This window comes from Trichosurus vulpecula, chromosome 8 (genome assembly GCF_011100635.1).
Source record: "Trichosurus vulpecula isolate mTriVul1 chromosome 8, mTriVul1.pri, whole genome shotgun sequence".
NCBI lineage: Eukaryota > Metazoa > Chordata > Mammalia > Diprotodontia > Phalangeridae > Trichosurus > Trichosurus vulpecula.
In genome coordinates this window covers 54,346,866-54,364,136 of record NC_050580.1, presented here as the reverse complement: position 1 = coordinate 54,364,136, position 17,271 = coordinate 54,346,866, and the positions used below count along the sequence as shown (strand labels likewise).

The 17,271-nt window shown below is 38.1% G+C and overlaps 1 protein-coding gene across 4 annotated transcripts in view; it reads left to right on the top strand.

Annotated features, from left to right (window-relative positions):
* The window catches only part of ASCC1 (activating signal cointegrator 1 complex subunit 1), a 131,627-nt gene extending 115,304 nt beyond the window's left edge, over positions 1-16,323 (top strand). For all 4 annotated transcript variants that reach the window (XM_036734666.1, XM_036734665.1, XM_036734668.1 and 1 more), the window contains exons 10-11: positions 14,927-15,044; positions 15,797-16,323. In XM_036734666.1, coding sequence (XP_036590561.1) covers positions 14,927-15,043 — 117 coding nt within the window. In that variant the 3' untranslated portion in view covers position 15,044; positions 15,797-16,323. The remainder of the gene's footprint in view (positions 1-14,926; positions 15,045-15,796) is intronic.
* Positions 16,324-17,271: the final 948 nt, after the last annotated feature.

Below are 17,271 nucleotides of genomic sequence, written 5' to 3'. Positions count from 1 at the left end.
TAGAAAGGGAGATTTTGCCTTTTGAAAAGCCTAATAATCTTGTGATAATTTTATTCTTCTAAATTATCTACTATTAAATGATAAAGTGTTCTCTATCTAGTCACTAAATGTATAGGTAACCTAGACTTAAGAGACTATGTTAGTCTAGCTTAGTTTGGGCTAGCTCTTCCTAAGGAAGGGCATCTAATCCTATAATCAAACTAAAAATAAATAAAAAGTAGCTGATATCTTTTTAACCATTGAGATATGAGGAGATAAGGACACGCACCAGGGTGGTTGCAGTGTCAGAAGAGTGAAGGGGTCATAAGTGAGAGATCTTATGAAGGTAACATTGGCAGGCTTTTGCAACAGATTGGATTGGGGTGGGGCGGGGGGGGGGGCGGGGCAGGATGAGAGAGAGTGAGGAATCTGGAATGATACCTAGGTTGTGAGCCTGGGTGACCTCTGAGAAGAGAGTGGTATCCTCAAAAGTAATGGGTAAGTTTGAGGGGAGGTTTTGGAGGAAAGATAATGAGTTTAGTTTTAGACATCTTGAGTTTAAGATGTCTATAGCACATCCCAGTTTAAGATGTCCAGTAGGCAGTTGAAGATATGAGTCCGGAGGTCAGGAGAGAAATTAGCACTGGATAAATAGATTTAAGAGACGTTTGCATAGTGATGATAACTGAATCCATGGGAACCGATGTCACCAAGTGAAATAGTATAGAAGGAGAAGGGAAACTAGTCTAAGAGAGAGCCCTAATGGGACATCCACTGTTCATAGGTATGTAGTAGATGAATATCCCATAAAGGAGATTGAGAATGAGCAGGCAGCCAGGTAGGAGAGTCAGGAGAGAACAGTGTCATCAAAACCTGGAGAGAAGAGAGTATCGAGGAGAAGCAATTGATCAATAGTGTCAGAGGCTGCAGAGAGGTCAAGATATATGAGGATTGAGGAAAGTTCATTAGATTTGGCAATTAAGAGAACATTAATAGCTTTGGAGAGAGCGGCTTCAATGAAATGAAGTAGGAAGCCAGACTACAGAATTAAGAAGAAAGGAAGTGGAGGTTCTTATTGTAGATGGTCCTCTCAAAGAGAGTCACAGAAGGCAGGAGAGGTATAGGATGATAGCCTAATGGGGATGGATGGATTGAGTGAGAATTTTTTGAGCATGAATGAGTCATAGACATGTTTATAAGGAGTAAGGAAGCAGCCAACAGAGATTGAAAATTAGTGAGAGAGTACAAGCAATCTATTGGAGAAAATAGGATGAAATGGGATCACTTGCGCACGTAGAAGGGTTTACCTTGGCAAGGAGAAAAGCCACCTCTATATGTGAAACTGGGGTGAAGGTGGAGATATTTGCAGAAGACATAAGCATATGAGATGAGGAACATGGGGAATATGAGGCAAAGTTCTCAGCAGAGAGAGTTAGGGGAGGAGTTGCTATGGAAGGCTTGAAGAGGGATGAAAAAGTTTGGAAAAGCTGTTGTGGTGAGTGAGGTGGTAAGTTAATTAGGGAGATGTATAAAAGGATTGCCTCACAACAGTGAGGGCCTGGTTAAGGTTATGTAACATAACTTTCAGGTACCTATTTAGTAGGTTTAATGATTTCCTCCAGCATCATTCAATATGTATATAGGAGTGAAAGCAGCAGATGACAACAGTGATCCAAGGCTCACATTTTGCAGGGAAAGTATGGTAATACCATTATGTAGGGGGTAAGAGATGCAACAGGAGAGTTGAACTGGTTCATCAAAGAGTCAAGATGGGGAAGGGAGAAGTTTAGTTAGTGCTTGGATCATGATTTGAGAAAGAACTGAAGGATTGAGGGATTGGATGTCAGGGTATAGATCAGGGGTGAGGAACCTGTGGCCTTGAGGCCACACGTGGCCTTCTAGATCTTGGGTGTAGCCTTTTGACTAAGTCCAAGTTTTATAAGACAAATCTTTTTATTAAGGGGATTTTTTCTGTCAAGTTTGGATTCAGTCAAAGGGCCACACTTAAAGACCTAGAGAGTCACATTTGGCCTTGAGGCCACAGATTGACTACCCTGTGAATAAGACGTGGGATTATAAGGCAGAGGGAGGGGTGGAATGACAACATTGTGATCAGATAAGGGAATTTCAGAGTTCACAAACATGGAAGTAGCACATTTGTGGGTATTGGCGTGATCAAAGGTATGCTTATCTTTGTGGCTAAGGTAGGATGGAAGAATAGGTTGTATGAAATAAGTAAATGGAGGGACTATGAGGTTAGGGTATTTGAGGGAGTAGCAGTATCTGTTGAAGGCCCCTAGATCAAATGAGTAAAGTATTTAGCACAATGCCTAGCACATAGTTTGTGCTTAATAAGCCTTTGTTCCTTTCCCTTCCCTTCCCCCTGGTATGAGGGCAGGAGTTGAGGAGGAGAGAGCAACTTGATTTTCTGAAGTGCAGGTTTGACCATGTCATTCTCCTATTCATTAAACTCCCATGACTCCCTATTGCTTTCAGCATCAAATATAAGTCCTGGTGTTTTGATTTTCTTCTTTTAAAAAAAATTATTGATATTTTTTGTTTCTTTCATCACCCCCAGTATCCCTCCACTTCCTTCTCCCAGAGAGCCATCCTACATGACAATTGTATTTTTTTAAAGAGAAAAAAAGTCAGTGCAACTGATTGATACATGTAGTTTTTAACACCTTCACAAAGGGGTACTTTGGGGGTGTTTTCTCATCTTTCTTCATTTGAGTTCCACTTGATCTTTATAATTTTGTTGCATTTCTTTTTTTTTGGTGTGTAGTTCCTCCCATTTACATTGTGGTACTCACTGTTTATATTGTTTTCTTGGCTGTGCTTACTTCATATAGGTATTTCCATGTTTCTGTATTCATCGTGCACCTCATCCCCAGTTGAAGGGTATCTCCTTTGTTTTCAATTCTTAGCTATCATAAAAAGTGTGGCTACAAATATTTTGGAGTATATGGGGATTTTTGTTTTCTTATTAATGGCTTCTTTGGGGTATAAGTCTCTGTTTCGATTTTCTGCCTTTCACAGCCTGGTCCCAGTCTTTCCAACCTTATTATGCATTACCCATTCCTATACTCTTTTTTTAAAAATTTAATATATTTAGTTTTCAGCATTGATTTTCACAAGAGTTTGAATTACAAATTTTCTCCCCATTTCTACCCCCCCCCCCACTCCAAGATGGCGTATATTCTGGTTGCCCTGTTCCCCAGTCAGCCCTCCCTTCTGTTACCCCACTCCCCTCCCATCCCCTTTTCCCTTCCTTTCTTGTATGGCAAGATAAATTTCTACGCCCCATTGCCTGTGTATCTTATTTTCTAGTTGCATGCAAAAACTTTTTTTTTTGTTTTTGAACGTCTTTTTTTAAAACTTTGAGTTCCAAATTCTCTCCCCTCTTCCCTTCCCACCCACCCTCCCTAAGAAGTCAAGCAATTCAACATAGGCCACATGTGTATCATTATGTATAACCCTTCCACAATACTCATGTTGTGAAAGACTAACTATATTTTGCTCCTTCCTAACCTATCCCCCTTTATTGAATTTTCTCCCTTGACCCTGTCCCCTTTCGAAAGTGTTTGTTTTTGATTACCTCCACCCCTATCTGCCCTCCCTTCTATCATCCCCCCTTTTTTATCTTCTTCCTCCTTCTTTCCTGTGGGGTAAGATACCCCATTGAGTATGTATGGTATTCCCTCCTCAGGTCAAATCTGATGAGAGCAAGATTCACTCATTCCCCCTCACCTGCCTTCTCTTCTCTTCCTACAGAACTGCTTTTTCTTGCAACTTTTATGCGAGACAATTTACCCCATTCTATCTCTTCCCTATCTCCCTCTCTCAATATATTCCTCTCTCATCCCTTAATTTGATTTTATTTCTTTTAGATATCTTCCCTTCATCTTCAACTCACCCCATGCCCGCTCTCTCTCTCTCTATACACATACATATATACACACTCACATATATATACACATACATAAACATATATATGTGTGTGTATGTATATATATACATACATACATATATACATATATACATATATATATATATATGCATATTCCCTTCAGCTACACTAATACTGAGGTCTCATGAACCATACATATCATCTTTCCATGTAGGAATCTAAACAAAACAGTTCAACTTTAGTAAGTCCTTTGCAATTTCTTTTTCTTGTTCTTTTTCTTGATTACCTTTTCATGCTTCTCTTGATTCTTGTGTTTGAAAGTCAAATTTTCTATTCAGCTCTGGTCTTTTCACTGAGAAAGCTTGAAAGTTGTCTATTTTACTGAAAGTCCATATTTTGCCTTGGAGCATGATACTCAGTTTTGCTGGGTAGGTGATTTTTGGTTTTAATCCTAGCTCCATTGACCTCCAGAATATCGTATTCCAAGGCTTTCGATCCCTTAATGTAGAAGCTGCTAGATCTTGGGATATTCTGATTGTATTTCCACAGTACTCAAATTGTTTCTTTCTGGCTGCTTGCAGTATTTTCTCCTTGATCTGGGAGCTCTGGAATTTGGCGACAATATTCCTAGGAGTTTTCTTTTTGGCATCTTTTTCAAGAGGCAATCGGTAGATTCTTTCAATTTCTATTTTACCCTCTGGTTCTAGAATATCAGGGAAGTTTTCCTTGATAATTTCTTGAAGGATGATATCTAGGCTCTTTTTTAGATCATGGCTTTCAGGTAGTCCAATAATTTTAAAATTCTCTTCCCTGGATGTATTTTCCAGGTCAGTGGTTTTCCCAATGAGATATTTCACATTGTCTTCCATTTTTTCATTCCTTTGGTTCTGTTTTATAATATCTTGATTTCTCATCAAGTCACTAGCTTCCACTTGCTCCAATCTAATTTTTAAGGTAGTATTTTCTTCAGTGGTCTTTTGGACCTCCTTTTCCATTTGGCTAATTCTGCCTTTCAAGGCATTCTTCTCCTTTTTGGAGCTCTTTTGCCATTTGAGTTAGTCTATTTTTTAAGGTGTTGTTTTCTTCAGTGTATTTTTTAGTATTTTTTTGGGTCTCCTTTAGCAAGTCATTGACTTGTTTTTCATGGTTTTCTCGCATCCTTCTCATTTCTCTTCCCAATTTTTCCTCTACTTCTCTAACTTGCTTTTCCAAATCCTTTTTGAGCTCTTCCATGGCCTGAGACCAGTTCATGTTTTTCTTGGAGGCTTTTGTTGTAGCTCTTTGACTTTGTTGACTTCTCCTAGCTGTATGTTGTGGTCTTCTTTGTCACCAAAGAAAGATTCCAAAGTCTGAGACTGAATCTGGGTGCGTTTTGCTGCCTGGCCATATTCCCAGCCAACTAACTTGACCCTTGAGTTCTTCAGCAGGGTATGACTGCTTGTAGAGTTAAGAGAACTATGTTCCAAGCTTGGGGAGATGTGCCAGCTCTGCCACACCAGCATTCCTCCTTCCTCAAGAACCCCCAATCCGGACTGGACTTAGATCTTCAGCAGGCTCTTCACGCCTGCTCTGATCCACCACTTAATTCCTCCCACCAGGTGGGCCTGGGGCTGGAAGCAACTGCAGCTGTAGTTCTGTAGCTGCCCCACCTCCACTGCCCTGGGGGTGGTGGCCAAACGTCAAACTCCTTTTTGCACTCTGTCCCCAGCAGCTTTTCCCACTAACCTTCTCTGTTGTCTTTGGTGTTTGTGGGTTGAGAAGTCTGGTAACTGCTGCAGCTCACTGATTCAAGGTGGTAGGGCACGCTGCACCAGGCTCCTGGTCTGGTTGGTCCACACCACCCATGCTGGGCTTTGCTCCGCTCTGCTTCCAGCTCCGTGCAGGATAGACCTCACCCAGAGACCATCCAGGCTGTCCTGGACTAGAGCCCTGCTTCCCTCTGCTATTTTGTGGGTTCTGCAGTTCTAGAATTGGTTCAGAGCCATTTTTTCTAGGTTTTTGGAGGGACTCGGTGGGGAGCTCATGCTAGTCCCTGCTTTCCAGCTGCTGTCTTGGCTCTGCCCCCCCATTCCTATACTCTTTAGTCCAGTCAGACAAGGTTTCTTCTTATTCCTCACACTCCATTTCCCATCTCCAAGTGACACCTTCTCCATGAAACCTTTTGAGATTTCCCTAGTTGCTAATGCTTCTCCCAGTTTTTCCTTGCATTTATTTTGTATGTAATTTCTACTTAAATATATGTGCACATATATTTATATACACATTGTCTTCCCAATAGAATGCAAGCTCCTTGAGGAGAAATCCTATTTCATTTGTAAAATTATTTGTATTCCCAGTGCTTTGCAGAGTGCCAAGAAATAGTAAGTGCTTAATAAATGCTTGTTGATAGATTGATTCATTCATTTCAGACTTTGGTAGTTATGTTAGGACCTGTCAGTGTAACTTAAAGGGAGGAGAATTGAAACTTAAATTGGGCCATGTTTCAAAGAATCTCATATGAGTGGTTTATTATTATTATTATTGTTTTTATTTTCATTGCATTAAGAATCTTATATAGCAGCAATCTGAACATTAATCATGAATGTAATGCTCTTATTGGAGATAGATATTGTGAGAGCTTTCCTGAAACACTGCCTCCTTTTATTGAAGCTATCAAATAATAAAACACCACCATTTATTTCTCCAAGGTGTTTCGTGACCAAGATGTTATATGCTAGAGATAGAAAGGCAAAAAACTAGACAGACCTTGGCATTAAGAACCTTATGCTCTGAGTAGATCACAAAAGATAAAATGGACTATAGAATGATTTTACTTAAATGTCATTTAGTCTTCATATTTGGTTTAGCTGCTTAATATTTTCCATGTAATTATTTCTTGGCATATACATTATTATTGTTGCAATTGTTATTAAAACTGTTCATTGATATTTAGTATATTTTCTTGGTGAACAACGAGACTAGGAAGAGTGTCATTTAAAGAGAGAAAGATTCCTTGTATAATTACAATAATATTGCCACTCTTAAGGTTTTTGGATGGGGATCAAAATGCTTTATATCTCCATAGGTCATTTATTAAACGCTTGCTATGTATCACGTACTCTGCTAAGCTCCAGGAATACCAATACAAGTAAAAAGGACAGTACTTGCTCTCAAGGAGCTTGCGTTTTAACGGGATCACAGTACTTAAAGCTAGAAAGCAAGCAGAGGAGCAAGCTTTAAAACAAAGAGGCCGAGGAAGGAGCTTTGGAAGACTTTGCTAGTATGAGAAAGCTCCTGTGGCAGAGGCAGAGGAGTAGTGTGAGGAATCAGAGGCTGGGCCAGATTGAAAGTTAGCCAGGCTGTATGGGTACTTCCTCAAATGAGGCATTGTCAGAATTATTATTATCATCATCATTAATAATAATGATAACATTATTTCACTTGATAATACCGTTATAATACAGCAATACCATGAAGTAGCTGCCACCAGTCATGGTATTTCCCTTTTACATTTCATAAAACTGAGGTTTAGAGAGGCTGAGTGACTTGTCTATGATCACATAGCTCATCATCTTCAGAGATAGGATATGAACCTCTATCTTCCTGACTCCGGTTCAGCACTGTCTCCATTGTGCCAGCCTGTCTCCCAAATACCACTTGGTGGTTAATCTGATAGTTTTGTCAACCTCCACAGTGGCACACAGTAGTCATGGGACCAGTCTTATAGTCTCTTCTTGCTTCATTTTACTATATCTTATATAACTCTCTAAAGCAAACAAGAAACCTCCCTAGCTTGCGGAATAGAGACTAAGACCATCTTGGGTCATGGATATTGGCATATAAGAGCAAAACAGGAGAACTACTTGCTTTGGCATCTCACGCTCACTATGTCCAAAACAGAATTCATCATCTTCCTTCACAAACTCATCCTATTTTTGTCAAGGATACCACTGTCCTTCCAGTCACTCATTTCCTACATACAACCATTTTCCAAGTTTTTTCTCTGAAATCTATTCCCTTCTCTCTACTCACATAGCAACCACAATGCTTTAGGACCTCATCATCTCTTTTCCTTGAATATCTCCTTAGTTTGTTTCTCTGCTACTTATCTTTCCATAGTATTCTCAACATTACTTTCTCTACATACTTTCTGTCCTATCCACTCTGGCCTACTTGATATACCCTGTACATAGCATTTCTTCTCTCACCTTCATGCTTTTGTGTGAGTTATTCCCTATCCCTGAAATGCACTATTTCTCCACCTCTAATTCTTGAGAATCCTTCATTTCCTTCAAAGATCATTTAGTCACCACCTCTTATAGGATACTTTTTTCTATTTCCTCAATTGTTAGTGGTCTTTCACCCACCCCAAAATTAGTTTGTATTTACTTTGTATAAATTTTATATATTCTCATTTGTATACTTGTTTTCCTTTATTATATATTTGTTTTCCAGTTATCTGACATTTATTTTTCTCTTGCTCACCTCCCTTGCTTTCCCCTTCCCCTTCCCAATTGGTGAATGGCTTTTATCTTACAAATTTGAATCAGGTTCTTATTTGTCTTGGAAATGAGACCTTTATCATAGAAGTTTGTTACAAAATTTTTCTCCCACTTAACTATTTGCCTTCTCATCTTAGCTATGTAGGATTTATTTGTGCAAAAGCTTTAAATTTTGTATAATCGAAATAGTTCATTTTATCTCTTGTGATCTACTCAGAGTATAAGGTTCTTAATGCCAAGGATTGTCTTTTTCTTTTCTTTTTTATCTTTGTATCTCTAGCATCTAACATTACAAGGCCCATAGTAGACATTTAGTATGTGCTTGTTGGATTGAATTGAAAAATCTTTGTCCTAAGTCTGTTCCCCTGAAGCACTCCCTTATTTTTGCCATTGATGCCATCATTCTCCCATGTTTGAAACGTTGGAGTTATCCTTCATTTTTCTTTAACATCTCCCTTTCCCCCAAATCTAGTCAGTCACCAACTTCCCTGAAATTTTCCTTCATAATATATATCCCTTTCCAGGCCTCATCATCTTCTACCTAGACTAGTTTCATAATTAGCCTTTCTGTCTTCCATCTTACAACCCTTCCAATATGTCCTACATATCACCACCATATTAAGCTTCTTAAAGTATTTCATTATGCTACTCCCCTTCCCAGAAATCTTCACTGGTTTCCTATTACAGTGCAAAGTCCAAACTGTACTTAACTGCTCAGTTAAAAAATCTGGTTCATACTTTCTTTTTTTCTTTCTTTTTAAAAATAAATTTTTGTTGAATATATCATCATAGTTTCTCCCAGTATTCTTCCCAGAAAGTCTTTCTATATAACAAATAATATTTTAAGACCAAAAAAAGAAAAAATCCACACAACTGATCAATACATTGAAAAAGTCATGAAATGTGTCCAATATGTAACACTTGTGGACCTCCCACTTCTTCAAAGAGGTAGAGTGGGAGTATCTTCTCAATATTTTTTTTAAGCCATGCTTTTGCTTTATAATTTTGCAACATTCACTTTTTTGTGGTTTTGTTTACATTGTGGTAGTCATCGTGCATATTGTTTTCTTAGTTGTGGTTATTTCACTCTTTGTCAGTTCTATATGCATTCTTATAACACAATAATATTCCATTACATTCATGTACCACGGTTTGTCTAGCGATTCCAAAATCACTGGGCATCTATGTTTCTAATTCCAATTCCAATATCATAAAAAGTGCTACTTTAGATATGTTGATGTATATCGGGACTTTCTTCTTATCAGTGGCCTCCTTGGGGAGTAAGCCTAGTAATGGAATCCTTGTGTCAAAGGGCATGGACTTATTAGTCACTTTATTTGTTTAATTTCAAATTGTTTTCCAAAATGGTTGTGCTGATTCACAACTCCACCAGCAACATGATAACGTGCCTATCTTCCCACAACTTACCCACTGTTGACTAGACCCATCTTTTGTCATCTTTGCCAGTTTGTGGGATGTGAAGTGAAATCTCAGAGTTGCTTTGATTTGCATATTTCTTATTATTAGTGATTTGGTGCATTCTTTCATGTGGTTGTTAATACTTTGTAATTCTTCTTTTGAAAATTGTTTCTTCATATCCTTTGACCACTTATCTATTGGTCAGTCTAAGAACAAAATGGCTTTTGGTAATACACATATACACACGTGTGTGTGTGTGTGTGTGTGTGTGTGTGTGTGTGTGTGTGTGTGTAAATTATTTATATGTATTGGATACCAAACTTTTATCAGGGAAATTTGATACAAAGATCCCATTTACTTCTTCCCTTCTTATTCTAGGTGTATTAATTTTTTTGTGTGTATCAACTTTTCAGTTTCATGTAATCAACCCATTTTATATTTTGTAATTGTCTCTGTACCTAGTTTGGTTAAGAATACATCTACCCATAGCTGTGAGAGGTAATTTTTTTAATAATATGATGTCAGATATTGGTCTGAGCCTAATTTCTGCCAGATTGCTTTCCAGTTTTACAAATAGGTGTGCTTATCTTGGCATGTGCTGAGCCTTCAAGGAAACTGAAAATTTTAAGAGGCAGCATATTCCAGGCATAGAGGGATAGCCTGGGAAAGGCACAGGCTGGAAGTGGAATTTCCAGTTTGGGAAACAGTAAGTAGTTCAATTTAGGTCAAATGTAGAGTACTTGAATTTGAGTAATATGAATGAAAGCTGAAATGGTAAGGTGGAGTAAGGTTGTGAGAAGTGAGAACTACCAAGCTGAAGAGGTTCTATTTATTCTTAGAGGAAAACAGGGAACTAAGCACACAGAAGTGATATGGTCTGACTTGTGCTTTGGGAATTTCAGTTTTGCAGCTTTGAAAGATAGGTTGGAGAGAGAATGATGAATGATTGAGAAAGGCCAAAGACACACACACTGGACGCTAGGAGAGCAGTTAATTGGCTATTGTCAAAGGTGATAAGGGTTTTAATCAGGTGGTGCTTTTGGGAGTGGATAAAAGGCAATAGATTTTAGAGATGTTATAGAGGTGGATTTTATAAGACTTGGCAGCTGATTCGATTTTGGAGTGAGAATGAAGACTCAAGAATGGCTTCTAAGTTGTGAACTTGAGTGACAGAAGAATGGTGTTTGAACTGAGTAGAAGTAGGGAAATATCAAAAAGAGTGGAGATGTCCAGGAGGAGGCCATTAGTTACTTGGAACTAGAGCTTAGCAAATGGGTTAGGGCTGGATATCTAGATCTGGGAATCACATGTATAGAGATGATAATTGAACCCATCAGAGCTAATGAGATCAGTGAGAGACTATAGTAAAAGGAGAAGAGATAGTTCAGGAGAGAGCCTTCCAGCAACATCCATGGTTAAGAGGTGTAATTTGGATGACTGCTGAGTAGATAAATAGGTAAGAAGAGGACTATGAGAGCAGTATAGTTATCCTTTTCATATCATGGGGTTTAAGAGTATGGTGCCCCTGAGATCTGGAAAATCACAAAATTTTTTGGCTCTCCCTTTGTACTAAAGAAGTCTGATTTTTTTCTTTTTCTTTTATGGCATGTTTATAGTATCTTATTGTAAAATTTGGGTTGATATTATACAGTACATTTACATATACTTCGTGCATTTCTGAGTTTCCAAACTTTTTTTGTGTTGTCTGCTGCTTTCGCAATACTCCCCCAAAATTCCCATTTAATTTCTTATGCCGACCTGTCTTAACCATGATGAGAAAAATTGCAATGTGTAAGGGATAGTTGTAAAAACCAAGAGCTGAGGGAGTATTCAAGAGAAGGGAGTAGTTAAGAATGCCATAAATTGCAGAGGGCTGGAAGAATGGAAACAAAGTTGCATTGATAACTATCCCTCTAACTCCAATTAGCCTTCCTTTGTAGCAAAGAAAACAAAATAGGTAAGTAAAACAACAGACACATGGACCTCATCCAACAGTGTATACAAGATTTTATACCTATAATGTTTCCCATCTCTCCAGCGTCGATTATTTTCCAGGAGAGATTCATACCCTATAAATTGAACTCTTAAATATTGTAGAGGAGTGTCTGTCTCTTTCTCTAAGCACTGTAATACTGACAATTGCAATGCTTAATTCTACTTGTGCTCACTAGCATAATTTAAACAAAAGGAAGAAATTTTTAGAGAAGAGTTAAAAGGAAGGACAAAAAAAACCTTAAAGACTAACTAACCCTACCAAGAATGATTGAGACATCATAGTGTGCAGAAAGCCCATTTACAAGATAACCGTGAACAATTATCGCTAAGTAATCTGTAGCCCAAACAAAAGAATGGGAGAAAAGGAAATTACTTATTAAAGGAGGAGAAGGTAAAAATAGAGATAAATTAAGATAAATGCTGGTCTACAGACTAAGATGATGAGATCTATTGGAGTACTGAATGGTTTGTCAAACAATGTGGAAAGTAGTCAATAGACTGTTGTCTGTGGAGATAAAAGTAGAAAAGGATTCAAATGGACAAAGATCTTGAAAGCCTAGGGCATCCTGTAGGTAGTTGTAATAGGCTTAAATGTGATTTCATAATTTCCGCAGTTCTTTTAAATCACATTCTGTTTAGCTTCATCCTTGGTGTTAATACTAACTTTGAAACTTAAAAAGCAAAATTTTCATAGAGCCTCATATCCTTTGGAGATACAATTATTCAGGCATAAAGCAATTTGTACTAGAGCCAGTATAACTTTTACTTGCTCCAGAATGTCCATAACTTGAAAAATCAAAGCAGAGGGAAAAGACTTGTCAGCTCTAAAAAAGTGACTTGTTGAAGTTAAGTGAGTTGTTTACTGTTTTTGATTATGCTTCTTCTGTACATAATTGGAAGACTTCAGGTCCAGAGCTCAGTTTGTCATCTATCACCAACACAGCTCTCACATCAAATTAAAGGGCAGCAAAGGATTAGCATGCAGCCATTTCAAGCTGAATTTGTTCCACAAAGGGGGTAGATGTGATCTGTACAGGCTGCCAAAGACAGCAAGAAAAGTTAATTGTGTAAATCAATGCAGGCAAGAGCTGGAGTTCTCTATGAAAAAAGACACAATGCACTACAGACTCTAAATAGATCTTTGGGGTTAAGTTGATGTCATATATATGGAAGGATCAATATTTCCTGGGTTTTGTAAAGTCAGCCTTTAATGAACCCCAGGTGCTTTGCTTGGCCATCAGTGGCAGGAACAGAAAACATGATGATGACAGGAGCCCATGTCTTAGAGACAGATCTAAAATTCAGTAGAGACTCAAACAAATGAGAAGAGGTAACAGTTCCTCCAAGGTGGATAGACATCACCACCTGGATTGCTGTTCCAACATTAGCCTAGGAATTTGGTTGGAAAAAGCAATGTATTTATCAAATGACTTTCCTAAGGCCTTGTTGTCGTTCTAAAGAACAGTTTTCTGCATCTTAAAGGAATGGGAAGAGTACTTTACTCCTTGACACTCTACTTATCCAAAATGGTGTGGCTGAACTTTCCTGTGATGAATTCTGATAAAATTTTTAGGTCTGTCTTATACATGTGTTAAAAGGTCATGTCCTTTCTTAGATCAGACTCATCCCTTTTTCACATACTTGAAAGCTTTTATGGAGGAAAGGAAGATTGCAGTAAAGAGCCTTTTACCTCTAAAAACACTAACTTGAATCCATGCCCAATCGAGGACAATTGAAAAAGGTTAGCACCTGTACTTGTAAAAGGCATTCTTTGGCTGTTTTGTTTGGGTGCGTATGTCTTTATGTTCTCCACTAAGTTTTTGGGGTACCTTGATGGCAATTTGTCTTTTGTTCCTTTTGTACCTGGTATGGGGTACTGCTCAAAGTATGCAATAAATGTTGTTGACTCAATATGCGTTTTGTAAAATTCTCCATTTTAATTATCTTTCCAGCTGGTATTTTAGTAGGTATTTGTAGATTTATTTGATCTGAACCTGTGATTTCATAGGTGGAGAGAACTCCTGTGGATAAAATTCCCACTAGCAATACAAATCAACAACTGTCCTGAAACTTAGTCTTTGATAAATTGCCTAGGGTTCTGTGACATTAAGAGACTAGGCCAAGGTCACAGATCAAGCATGACTGAATTGAGACTAGAAAAGGCTTTATAGTGGTTACAGAACTGGTCTTAGTGTCAGGAAGACCTAGGTCTTCGTATGTAGTGATTACAAAAGCATAGAGACTGATTCTTTCAGTCCTTCTAAATTAGTGCTAAGGATCTTTAACCCTCCTTTCACCCTACCCACTAGTGGTAACTATGTTAGAAGTCCTCATGACTATATCTGCTTTGTAGCTGAAAATAAAACTGAATTTTCCAACCATCTTTACCTAGTGTTTTTTGTTTATACATTTTTTAAAAAGTGTTAGGCTTTCATATATGCTGACAAGAAGAAAGCATGAAGTTGAAACAAGCAAGTGGACTCAATAGAAGTCAGAAGTGTGATATGATAGCCAACAAAGATAATACTGTCAAGCTGTATTAAGAAAGACATAATGTCTAGAACTGTGGAAGTGATAGTTCCACTGTAGTCTGCCTTAATCAGACTACATTGAGAGCATTGCAGTCTGTTCTGGACACTTCATTTTAGGAAGGACATTGATAAATCGAAGGATGATCAGAATGATGGATGAGCCTTTGTGTCATGTCATGAGTGTTAGTTGAAAGAATTGGGGGCATGACAGCTGTATTTAGGCAGTCAGAGGGCTTTCTGGTAGAAGCGGGATCAGAGTTCTGCTTGACCTCATAGTGGATAGAAGTTGTTGTGTCATACTTTGACTTGATGGACAGACCCATTTCCTTAAGAGCTGCAAAGCAGAATGGATGGCCTCTGGAGGTTGAGTGCCTCCAGCCCGTCACTTGAGATCTCCAAGGAAGGAAGGAGTGACTGCTTTGGGAGGGTAGATTGTAGAAGGGAGTTTTGCTTGGGCTTGTGATATGAGAGGTGAGCTCTTTGTGAAACTTGTTGGGGGTTGTTGTAGTTTGGTGTTTTGTCACTGTGGACATTCAAGTGTTGTCTTTTCACCTAGAAATTGCTTTGGGTCTCCTAAGAGAGCTCATTCTGGATTCTGATTCTTTTTTCAGCTTTTTGAAAACTTCAGCTTTGGTGATCTGTGCCTCAATTCAATTCATATCTCTCAGAGGTTCTCCACGGACAGCTCTGGATACTATGCTTCCTCTGGTCAAGTTGACCTCTCCTAAGGTACTGTATTTCTTTCTTTTACATGTTTACATGTTGAATATTTTCATGATGCAAGTGTCCAAGGAATTGTCCTTGTTCTACTTGGCAAGGAGGATGTAGAGTCCAGGGAAATGTGAAACAATAACTTATTAGGATAGGTCCATGGAAAGTAAATTTAGCATGGCCTGTCAAGTAAATCCAGAACTTACCAACTTGACTGCCAAGATAGGCCATTAGGCCTTGTCTCAGGTGAAGCAAAGATTGGACATAGGGCCCTTAAACTTCTCAGTTGCCAGCAAGATCCACTTTCTTTTCCAAAGTCCATCTCTACAAATGAATTTCTGGGGCCCTTCAGAATGACACATATGTTAATGATGGATTAAATAATAAAATTCTTCAGCATGTATTATGGACCTTTATTTCTTGGGTTCCCTAATCCTAAATTATGAATCCCTCCTTCAGTCCCCATTTTCATTTAACTTGACTGATTTTGCTTTTATTTATTGGATTTTCCCCAGTATTAGTGCAAGTGCTTTGGAAATATTAAAAATTCACAGTCTTCAGTAAATGATTGCACCCTTTTGAAATCCTTTCCCTTCTAGGTGTCTCACTTGCTTTTATTAAGACCACTTTAGATCTTAATATATAACTTTTTTACACTTACTGAACCAAATATTTTGAGATGAAGGAATTTTAAAAGTTTGTTCTTGTTCTCCATGATGCTGGAGGGTTTTTCCTTCTGCAAGTTTGATACCTTTACATTTCTTTTTCAGATCTTCATTTTACCCAACCCTTTGTATCTAATGGAACTGCAGTCAGTCTGGTGGCTTTTATTTATCTCTCTGGGAAGCAGCAGTGAAAACATTGGTGATATCAGCAGGACTGTGCAAAGTTCCCTGGGAGAATGTCAGTGCTAGAACCTGCACACTTCTTGCCAGAGACCAGCAGAGGGAGAAATGCTCACAGCTCTGGCTTTGTCCCACCCCAATCTTCCCTCCTTATGCAGGTGTACTGGCTGTTAATTTGTTTTTCTTTCATCCGTTCCCTCACTCCAAGTCCCTTTCCTTTTATTTTTTGTCACAGGGGAACTCAGAAGTCTAGGGGGTATGTTTGAGGTGAATGTTCAAGGCCTTCTCCAAAGTTTTCCCATAATATCCTTTTTCTCACTCCTTCCTCTTTACCCCAAAGTCCAACTACTCATTTTTAACAAGGTCTCTTAACACATGAGGAATGCTTCTAGAGTTGTATAATGATGTAACTCTTTAGCTCATTTGCGAATAAACTAATTTCCAAAACTAAATGTGTGATTTTTTCCTTAGTATTTGTAAACATCCTTTTCATAACTGACTTTGTTCAGACTGCTTTTGTTTAGAAGTTTACCACTTTTAAAAAAAACTAGTATTTAGAAATATAGCAGCTCTTTTTATAGTGGCAAAGACTTGGAAATTGAGGGGATATTCATCAATTGGGGAATGGTTAAACAAGTTGTGGTATATGATTGTAATGGAATATTGCTGTGCTATAAAAACAGTGAGCAGGCTGATTTCAGAAAAACCTGGAAAGACTTATATGAACTGATGCAAAGTGAAGTGAGCAGAACCAGGAGAGCATTGTACAGTAACAGCAATATTGTACAATGATCAACTATGAATGACTTAGCTATTCTCAGCAGTACAATGATTCAAGACAATCCTGAAGGATTCTTGATGAACAATGCTATCCACCTCCAGACAAAGAATTGATGGAGTCTGTAGATTGAAGCATACTATTTTTCACTTGCTATATTTTTTTGTATGTTTATTTTTCTTTGGGTCTTTGTCTTCTTTCACAACATGATTAATATGGTGATATGTTTTGCAGCATTGAATATTTATAACCTGTATCAGATTGCTTACCATCTCTGGGAGGGGGTAGGCGAGAGAGGGAGAGAGATAATTTGGAACTCAAAAGTTTTAAAAAATGAATGTTAAAAATTGTCTTTACATGTAACTGGGGAAAAAAATAAAACACCTTAAAAATATAAAAAATAAAACTAATATTAAAAATGCTTTCATCCACAGTATCTGGTACATAGTAAGTGCTACTTAAATGTTAGTTATTATCCAGGAGCTCTGTGGTCCAGTCTCTACATGGACTATTTCGTTTTTTCTCTTCCCGTCCCCATTTAGCAAAGGACTTGGTTTTCATAACATTCATTTTTGTATTAAATTTAGATTTTACCTAAACACAGATTATTCCTTCATCACTA